The sequence below is a fragment of the Schistocerca cancellata genome, chromosome 9 (assembly GCF_023864275.1).
Source record: "Schistocerca cancellata isolate TAMUIC-IGC-003103 chromosome 9, iqSchCanc2.1, whole genome shotgun sequence".
NCBI lineage: Eukaryota > Metazoa > Arthropoda > Insecta > Orthoptera > Acrididae > Schistocerca > Schistocerca cancellata.
In genome coordinates, this window is record NC_064634.1 from 18,678,730 (window position 1) to 18,689,866 (window position 11,137).

Genomic DNA, 11,137 nt, shown 5'->3' on the forward strand with positions numbered 1-11,137 from the left:
ATTCTTTGGATCTTCTCTATCTCCTCCGTCAACCCGATCTGGTACGGATCCCACACTGATGAGCAATACTCAAGTATAAGTCGAACGAGTGTTTTGTAAGCCACCTCCTTTGTTGATGGACTACATTTTCTAAGGACTCTCCCAATGAATCTCAACCTGGTACCCGCCTTACCAACAATTAATTTTATATGATCATTCCACTTCAAATCGTTCCGCACGCATACTCCCAGATATTTTACAGAAATAACTGCTACCAATGTTTGTTCCGCTATCATATAATCATACAATAAAGGATCCTTCTTTCTATGTATTCGCAATACATTACATTTGTCTATGTTAAGGGTCAGTTGCCACTCCCTGCACCAAGTGCCTATCCGCTGCAGATCTTCCTGCATTTCGCTACAATTTTCTAATGCTGCAACTTCTCTGTATACTACAGCATCATCCGCGAAAAGCCGCATGGAACTTCCGACACTATCTACTAGGTCATTTATATATATTGTGAAAAGCAATGGTCCCACAACACTCCCCTGTGGCACGCCAGAGGTTACTTTAACGTCTGTAGACGTCTCTCCATTGATAACAACATGCTGTGTTCTGTTTGCTAAAAACTCTTCAATCCAGCCACACAGCTGGTCTGATATTATGTAGGCTCTTAGTTTGTTTATCAGGCGACAGTGCGGAACTGTATCGATCGCCTTCCGGAAGTCAAGAAAAATAGCATCTACCTGGGAGCTGTATCTAATATTTTCTGGGTCTCATGAACAAATAAAGCGAGTTGGGTCTCACACGATCGCTGTTTCCGGAATCCATGTTGATTCCTACATAGTAGATTCTGAGTTTCCAAAAACGACATGATACTCGAGCAAAAAACATGTTCTAAAATTCTACAACAGATCGACGTCAGAGATATAGGTCTATAGTTTTGCGCATCTGCTCGACGACCCTTCTTGAAGACTGGGACTACCTGTGCTCTTTTCCAATCATTTGGAACCTTCCGTTCCTCTAGAGACTTGCGGTACACGGCTGTTAGAAGGCGGGCAAGTTCTTTCGCGTACTCTGTGTAGAATCGAATTGGTATCCCGTCAGGTCCAGTGGACCTTCCTCTGTTGAGTGATTCCAGTTGCTTTTCTATTCCTTGGGCACTTATTTCGATGTCAGCCATTTTTTCGTCTGTACGAGGATTTAGAGAAGGAACTGCAGTGCGGTCTTCCTCTGTGAAACAGCTTTGGAAAAAGGTGTTTAGTATTTCAGCTTTACGCCATTCATCCTCTGTTTCAATGCCATCATCATCCCGGAGTGTCTGGACATGCTGTTTCGAGGCACTTACTGATTTAACGTAAGACTAGAACTTCCTAGGATTTTCTGTCAAGTCGGTACCTAGTATTTTACTTTCGAATTCACTGAACGCTTCACGCATAGCCCTCCTTACACTAACTTTGACATCGTTTAGCTTCTGTTTGTCTGAGAGGTTTTGGCTGCGTTTAAACTTGGAGTGAAGCTCTCTTTGCTTTCGCAGTAGTTTCCTAACTTTGTCGTGATGACTGGGTGTGATGTCCTTAGGTTAGTTAGGTTTAAGTAGTTCTAAGTTCTAGGGGACTGATGACCATAGCTGTTAAGTCCCATAGTGCTCAGAGCCATTTGAACCTAACTTTGTTGTTGTACCACGGTGGGTTTTTCCCGTCCCTCACAGTTTTACTCGGCACGTACCTGTCTAAAACGCATTTTACGATTGCCTTGAACTTTTTCCATAAACACTCAACATTGTCAGTGTCGGAACAGAAATTTTCGTTTTGATCTGTTAGGTAGCCTGAAATCTGCCTTCTATTACTCTTGCTAAACAGATAAACCTTCCTCCCTTTTTTTATATTCCTATTAACTTCCATATTCAGGGATGCTGCAACGGCCTTATAATCACTGATTCCCTGTTCTGCACTTACAGAGTCGAAAAGTTCGGGTCTGTTTGTTATCAGTAGGTCCAAGATGTTATCTCCACGAGTCGGTTCTCTGTAATTTTCGGATAGTGCACTCAGTATAATGTCACTCGATGCTCTGTCCTTACCACCCGTCCTAAACATCTGAGTGTCCCAGTCTATATCCTCTTGACGATACGCCTGGCGAAGGGGCTGTGCGCTTTCATCACACTGCCAATACAAGGTCTGGATCAGATCGCCTGCGTATCGCATTAAATGTCACATCGGAACCATAACTGGACCTATCGTTAAGTTATCAAAGAACGAAACACCTGATCGTCAATGCTAACTACACTGAAGAGCTGGTACACCAGCGGAATATCGTGTAGGGTCCCCGCGAGCACGCAGAAGTGCCGCAACACGACGTGGCACGGCCTCGACTAACGTCTGGAATAGTGCTGGAGGGAACTGACACCGTGGACCCTGCAGGGCTGTCCATAAATCCGTGAGAGTACGAAGGGGTAGACATCTCTTCTGAACAGCACATTGCAAGACATCGCAGATATGCTCAATAATGTTCATATCTGGGGAGTTTGGTGCCCAGCGGAAGTGTTTAGACTCAGAAGAGTGTTCCTGGAGCCACTCTGTAGCATTTATGGACATGTGGGGGGGTCCCATTGTCCTGATGGAATTGCCTAAATCCGTCGGAATGTGCAATAGACATGAATGGATCCTGGTGATCAGACACAATAGTTACATAGGAGTCAGCTGTCAGAGTCGTACCTAGACGAATCAGGGGTTCCCTATCACTCCAACTGCACACGCCCCACACCATTACAGAGCCTCCACCAGGTTGAACAGTCCCCTGCTGAAATGCAGGCTCCATCGATTCATGAGGCTGTCTCATAGCCGTACACGTCCTTCCGCTCGATACAATTTGAAACGAGACTCGTCCGACCAGGCAACAAGTTTCCAGTCATCAATAGTCCAGTGTCGGCGTTGACAGCCCCAGGCGAGACGTGTAAAGCTTTGTGTCATACAGTCATCAAGGATAGACAAGGAGGCCTTCGGCTCCAAAAGCCCATATCGATGATGTTTCGTTGAATGGTTCCCAGGCTGCCACTTACTGACGGCCCAGCATTGAAACCTGCCGAAATTTGCGGGTGCGTTGCACTTCTGTCACGTTAAACGATTCTCTTCAGTCGTCGTCGTTCCCGCTCTTGTAGGATGTTTTTGCGGCTGCAGCCATGTCGGAGATTTCATGTTTTACCGGATTCCTGATGTTCTCCACGTCATCGCTACCTCGGAGATGCTGTGTCCCATCGCTCGTACGTCGACTGTAACACAACATTCAGACTCACTTAAATCTTGACAACCTGCCATTACAGCAGCTGTAGCCGACGGAACAACTGCGGCAGAGACTTGTCGTATAGGCGTTGCCGACTGCAGCGCCGTATTCTGCCTGTTTACATGCAGCCAGCCGCGGTGGCCGTGCGGTTCTAGGCGCTCCAGTCCGGAGCCGCGCTGTTGCTACGTTCGCAGGTTCGAATCCTGCCTCGGGCATGGGTGTATGTGATGTCCTTAGGTTAGTTAGGTTTAAGTAGTTCTAAGTTCTAGGGAACTGATGACCACAGCAGTTGAGTCCCATAGTGCTCAGAGCCATTTGAACCATTTTTTTGTTTACATACACAACTGGCCATTAAAATTGCTACACCACGAACATGACTGGCTACAGACGCGAAATTTAACCCACAGGAAGAAGATGCTGTGATATTCAAATGATTAACTTTTCAGAGCATTCACACAAGCTTGGCGCCGGTGGCGACACCTACAACGTGCCGACATGAGGAAAGTTTCCAACCGATTTCTCATACACAAACAGCAGTTGACCGGCGTTGCCTGGTGAAACGTTGTTGTGATGCGTCGCGTAAGGAGGAGAAATGCGTACCATCACATTCCGGATTGTAGCCTATCGCGATTGCGGTGTATCGTATCGCGACATTGCTGCTCGCGTTGGTCGAGATCCAATGAATGTTAGCAGAATATGGAATCGGTGGGTTCAGTAGGGTAATACGGAACGTATCACTAGCACTCGAGATGACAGGCATCTTATCCGCACGGCTGTAACGGATCGTGCAGCCACGTCTCGTTCCCTGAGTTAACAGATGGGGACATTTGCAAGACAACAACCATCTGCACGAACAGTTCGACGACGTTTGCAGCAGCATGGACTATGAGCTGGGTGACCACGGCTGCGGTTACCCTTGACGCTGCATCACAGACAGGAGCACCTGCGATGGTGTACTGAACGACGAATGGCAAAAGGTCATTTTTTCGGATGAATCCAGGTTCTGTTTACAGCATCACGATGGTCGCATCCGTGTTTGGTGACATCGCGGTGAACGCACATTGGAAGCGTGTATTCGTCATCGCCATACTGGTGTATCACCCGGCGTGATGGTATGGGGTGCTATTGGTTACACGTCTCGGTCACCTCTTGTTCTCATTGACGGCACTTTGAATAGTGGACGTTACATTTCAGATGTGTTATGACCCCTGGCTCTACCCTTCATTCGATCCTTGCGAAACCCTACATTTCAAATGGTTCAAATGGCTCTGAGCACTATGGGACTTAACATCTTTGGTCATCAGTCCCCTAGAACTTAGAACTACTTAAACCTAACTAACCTAAGGACAACACACAACACCCAGTCATCACGAGGCAGAGAAAATCCCTGACCCCGACGGGAATCGAACCCGGGAACCGAAACCCTACATTTCAGCATGATAATGCACGACCACATGTTGCAGGTCCTGTACGGGCCTTTCTGGATACAGAAAATGTTCGACTGCTGCCCACGCCAGCACATTCTCCAGATGTCTCACCAATTGAAAACGTCTGGTCGATGGTTGCCGAGCAACTGGCTGGTCACAATACGCCATACTCTTGATGAACTGTGGTATCGTGTTGATGCCGTAGCTGTACCTGTACACGCTATGCAAGCTCTGTTTGCCTCAATGCCCAGACGTATGAAGGCCGTTATTACGGCCAGAGGTGGTTGTTCTAAGCACTGATTTCTCAGGATCTATGCACCCAAATTGCGTGAAAATGTAATCGCATGTCAGTTACAGTATATTTGTCCAATGAATACTCGTTCATCATCTGGTTTTCTTCTTGGTGTAGCAATTTTAATGGTCAGTAGTGTGTACGCCAATTTCTTTGGCGATTCAGTGTAATATCTAGACCGCGGATTTTAGGTAAAAACCTATTTTGTTCGTGAGTTCCTATTTGCATAAAAATTAGTACTTATGCGTTTCATGACTATTTACACTTAATAGCGTTAATTCTGTAGGACCTAAAAAAGCCTATTTCGACGTTAGTGCCAATTTTTGCCTATTTCGGTTTTAATATCCTAAAAAGTGCCTATTTCAACATATAACACAGTGGCTCCAAATTTTTCCACGCTATACGACAGATGGAAAAAAATATTGTCTGCCCAGCGTGCAGCAAGGTGGCTAGTTGGTATGCGCTCATGCTTTGTATTTGCCTAACACTTCGGTCTTTTTTATATCGCTATCCCTGTTAATACAAAATACTCTTTATAGGTGTTTTATTATTCATATGTAAAAAATAGATCACGGATCTTTAGGCTAAAACCTATTTTTTTCCTAAGCTCCAATTTGCATATAAGTTGGTACTTATACGTATCATGACTAACTAAACTGAATACCGTTAGTTCTACAGGACCTAAAATTGCGTATTTCGACGTTGACGCCTAATTTTGCTTATTTCGGCATCAAAATCCTAAAAAGTACCTATTTCGTTAATCTGACATAGAGTTCTTGTGTTTTCGAAAATTAGAAAAAGGAAGTAAACTTAGGGCTTTACGTCTCGTCGAAGGTGAAGGTCATTAGAGACTGTTTACAATTCCTTTGCTTGCCTTACTATCAGCAGCACTCGGCACGGTTGAATGGTCATCCATCCAAGTACGGGCTGAGCGCGACAGTGCTTAACTTCGGTGAGCGAATGGGAACCGGTCAAAGATTTGAGTTACACATTAGAATCGAACGTGGGAGTACTAAATGTTATATTTGAAAATATTTCGTTCGTAGAATTCTGACCAGCTGTGTATTTTCGCAAAGAAACGGTTTCATAGGCCTTAAGCTGAGCACGGATTAAAAAATCACAATGTCAATCGTAGACGCCCTCTAGAGCTACATTACTGCCCTTCGCGAATTTTCTCGCTGCTGTCTACAGGCAGTCCTATCAAAGTACTCTGTTTCGTGAAAGATTTTACGTGAATTTTGCGGTTCGAAAAATAATGTGCCAGTAGTGAGATGTTTTCATCTGAAGCACCGGTAGACTCCATTCGTTTGTTCAGAAGGGGCGGCCATCTGTCAGGTGCCATATGTCCAGCAACGAGTACTGTACTTCCCCTACCGCTCCCATGCACCGCAGTAAAATGAAAAAAAAAACAGGTCATCGTTCACTTTTTCACAGCGAAAACAAATCAGTACATTGTATAGCGACCGACGTGTTAAGTGTTACTGACGTTCTAAGTGCAAAACAAATTCTAGTTTCTGTGTGAGAATACTACGCCATGCCGATAACAGCTAGTTCAAAATCTAGTCATATAAGGCAGTGGCTGCAAGATTTTCCGCATTACACAACAGATGGGAAACTTATTTTCTGCCAAGCATGCAACAAGGAGGTTAGCTGATGTTTTTCTTAGACTTTTTATTTTCATGTCACTTAGGATTCTTTTTTATCGCTATCCTTTAGTAATACGAAATACTATTTATATGCGATTCTAAACTGCATTTCCCTCTTCTCTCGTATTAGGTTTAATGTTAAGAAATCTCACTTAACTCAGCATGCAGATGGAATCGCGCATAAAGCTAATGTTGAACGAAAGTCAAAATTGAAGCAAACTCTTTTAACCAAAAAATCTGGTGAATCCTCCGAAAAAAACAAGTTCTGCAGTGATTTATGTCATGCACTTGTGGCAGCCAACATCCCCTTTCAGAAACTAGAAAACCCTATTTTCAGAGGTTTTCTTGAGAAGTACTGCCGTCAGTCTATTCCTGCAGAGTCAACTTTACGTAAGAATTATGTGGATTCAGCTTACAATGCTGCATTGCACAGAATCCGAGAAGATGTTGGAGAATCTTGTATATGGATTTCTGTGGATGAAACTACTGACAGTCTTGGCCGTTACATTGCAAACCTGATTATTGGCAAGCTAGATCCAGATGCTCCATCCAGGACTCATTTGGTATACTCAAAACAGCTTGCAAAAACTAACCAACAAACAATAGCACAGTTTGTGAACAATGGGCTTAAGGTGCTATACCCAAAGGGAGTGGATGAGAATAAGGTGCTTCTGGCCGTCACTGATGCTGCTGCATATATGATAGCAGTGTTTCAACTATTAAAAGTATTCTACCCATTGATGCTGCACGTAACTTGTGTAGTACATGGGATCAACCACATAGCAGAGCAGGTAAGGCCACAATTTCCTAAAGTAAATAAAGTAATGTCTATGGTGCAGAAAATTTTTGTTAAGGCATCATCAAGAATACAGGCATTCAAAGAACAGCTTCCAGATGTGCCATTGCTGCCAGAGCCTGTTGTCACCCGCTGGGGCACGTGGCTGATAGCAGCAGAATACTATAGTACGCATCTCTCAGCTGTCCAGAAGGTGGTTGAAAATATACCGGAGGATGCTGCATCCGTAACTGCAGCAGTGGAGTTACTCAAAGATTCTTCTTTAAAACGGGACTTATCTTACATTAGGGCCCACTACACATTTATGGCAAGAATAATTTCACAATCAGAAGGCTCAGGGAGACCTATCTACGACAATATTTCTTTGCGTGAGGAAGTCAAAATGAAAATTAATGAAGTGCCAGGTGAAGTAGGGGAAAAAGTACGGGCAAAAATGCAAACGGTTTTCCAGAAGAACACTGGCCTGATGGAGTTGTGTGCAGCTGCCGACATACTTAGTGGAAAATCCAGCACCCCTGACTGCAGCATTCCTGTCCAACATGTGCCGAAAGTCAAGTACGCCCCTGTCACATCTGTTGACGCAGAACGTTCTTTTTCAGCGTATAAATTTATTCTGACTGACAAGCGCCACAGTTTTTCGCTAGAAAACCTAGAAAAGATTTTGGTTATTTATTGTGAAGCCAACTATGGTCAGAATATGTGAAACTACGAATGTATTCATTAAACCATTGCCACATTTTTTTTACGGAGATCTTTAACTTGAAGGAACTCAAAAATATTTGGAGTTATGTTCAACATTAATGTTGTAGATTGCTTAGCTCTGTAACTGTGTAAATATTCATTCTCCTTGTTTTAATGACTAATAAGATGTTCATACTGTCAACACTGTGTATTTTAATTTATTTTTATTTTCTCTGCATCATTTTTATTAATGCCTATTTTAGGTTTTATATAGCCTAAATGAACTACTGAAGGAGCCTATTTTAGGTGCCTAAAACACACTTTTTACGACCTAAAAATCCGTGGTCTAGTAATATGCGCTGACGTAGGATGAACCTGTTGCGTTTGTGCCTGCAGCCGGTCCCGACCCCGCCGAGGAGTGGAGCGTTGTGCCGCGCAGCGAGTGGGGCGCCAGGCCGAGCACCGGCGCGGTTCTAGTGAGGGCGCCCGCCCGGTACGTCGTGGTGGGCCACGCGGGGACGGCGCGCTGCGCGGCGCGGCCGCAGTGCCTGCCGCTGGTCCGGCAGCTGCAGGCGCTGCACCTGCGGCGCGGCTTCTCCGACGTGGCGTACAACTTCCTGGTGGGCGGCGACGGCGCCGTGTACGAGGGCCGCGGCTGGCGCGTCGAGAGCCCGCTGGCGCCAGCCGGCCTGCGGCCCAGCCTCTCCCTGGGGCTGCTCAGCGCCGCCTCCGGCCCGCCGCCCCCCGCCCCCCAGCTGGCGGCCGCCCGCAGGCTCATCCGCGTGGGCGTCGACACCGGCTACGTCGCCGACGACTACACCCTGCTGGCCGAGTCCGTGACTGACGGCGACGAGCTGGTCCGGGAGCTGAGAACGTGGCCCCACTGGCCCGCGGGGTCTTAGCGCTCCACCGACTCAGTAGACCGGGAGTCTCAGACGAAGCGCGACGCTGCGGATCTCCAGATACGTCTACTCTGACTCGGCGGAGACCTCAACGTGTTAACGAGGAAGACTGCATTTTCTTATGCTGACAAATTAGAAGGAGCCATCTGTTTTCCTCGGTAAAAGCTTTCTAAAGCCAAGATCGCAGAAATATTTCCTCGTTTACAAACAACAGGTTTCGGCGAATTTTCCTGTCATCTTCAGGTGTCCGAAAATGTATGTTATAAAATGTATTCATTTTGAGTTGGATCTCACACCAAGTTGTCACATAGATAAAATGTAGGACATCACACAAACGTTTACTTAAATAAAACATTTGATATGGAGAAACACTTTGTGGACATGTTCGTGTAAGTAGCACATACAGATGAGTGTTACGTCATAAGTAACAGAGTACACGACAAAATGCACAGCAGCACATCTTTTAACGTTATCTGAACATGTTCTAATCACTGAAGATCTTCAATCATTGAGGATCTTCGAACACTGAAGATCATTATATTTTATGACGTAGCAATCATCTATGAGCCCTATATACAGGGTGAGTCGCGTAAGATGTAACACCCCATTTATTCCGTTGGCGATTGCACGTATCGACAAGCGGTGTACGGCGAATCATAGCCGACTATGGGGCACATACTTTCATCTACATCTACATGACTACTCTGCAATTCACATGTAAGTGCTTGGCAGAGGGTTCATCGAACCACAATCATACTATCTCTCTACCATTCCACTCTCGAACAGAACGCGGGAAAAACGAACACCTAAACCTTTCTGTTCGAGCTCTGATTTCTCTTATTTTATTTTGATGTTCATTCCTACCTATGTAGGTTGGGCTCAACAAAATATTTTCGCATTCGGGAGAGAAAGTTGGTGACTGAAATTTCGTAAATAGACCTCGCCGCGACGAAAAACGCCTTTGCTTTAATGACTTCCATCCCAACTCGCGTATCATATCTGCCTCACTCTCTCCCCTATTACGTGATAATACAAAACGAGCTGCCCTTTTTTGCACCCTTTCGATGTCCTCCGTAAATCCCACCTGGTAAGGAGCCCACACTGCGCAGCAATATTCTAACAGAGGACGAACGAGTGTAGTGTAAGCTGTCTCTGTAGTGGACTTGTTGCATCTTCTAAGTGTCCTGCCAATGAAACGCAACCTTTGGCTCGCCTTCCCCACAATATTATCTATGTGGTCTTTCCAACTGAAGTTGTTGGTAATTTTAACACCCAGGTACTTAGTTGAATTGACAGCCTTGAGAATTGTACTATTTATCGAGTAATCGAATTCCAACGGATTTCTTTTGGAACTCATGTGGATCACCTCACACTTTTCGTTATTTAGCGTCAACTGCCACCTGCCACACCATACAGCAATCTTTTCTAAATCGCTTTGCAACTGATACTGGTCTTCGGATGACCTTACTAGACAGTAAATTACAGCATCATCTGCGAACAACCTAACAGAACTGCTCAGAATGCCACCCAGGTCATTTATACAGATCAGGAACAGCAGAGGTCCCAGGACGCTTTCCTGGGGAACACCTGATATCACTTCAGTTTTACTCGATGATTTCCCGTCTATTACTATGAACTGCGACCTTCCTGGCAGGAAATCGCGAATCCAGTCGCACAACTGAGACGATACCCCATAGGCCCGCAGCTTGATTAGAAGTCGCTTGTGAGGAACGGTGTCAAAAGTTTGCCGGAAATCCAGAAATACTTTGTTACATGGACAACAATCACAACGTTTATATTGACCGAGTTAATGGGGCAAGTACATGTTTTTTAAATGGGGCTCTATACTTTTTTTTACGATCATTCGAACGTTCTGGAAAAGACGCGTATAGTGATGTAACGCATGTTGTTATTGTGATCCAAACTTCGCTTAAAAGACGCTGGGAAATAGTGTACGGTCGGAAGCGGCTGCAGACTGTAAACACACCTCGCGCGACCCGCAGGCCGAGTTGCCGTGCTCTCTGCAGCGTGCACGGCCCACGCTAAGTACGTAAATCCTCATCCGCCCTCTTTTGAGCAAAGTTTGAATCACAATAGCAACATGCGTTACACCACTATACGCGTCTTTTCCA

General features: G+C 45.3%; 1 protein-coding gene across 1 annotated transcript in view; it reads left to right on the forward strand.

Annotated features, from left to right (window-relative positions):
• Positions 1-9,005, forward strand: part of LOC126100720 (peptidoglycan-recognition protein SB1-like) — a 153,162-nt gene extending 144,157 nt beyond the window's left edge. The window contains exon 4 of the mRNA XM_049911339.1: positions 8,500-9,005. Coding sequence (XP_049767296.1) covers positions 8,500-9,005 — 506 coding nt within the window. The remainder of the gene's footprint in view (positions 1-8,499) is intronic.
• Positions 9,006-11,137: the final 2,132 nt, after the last annotated feature.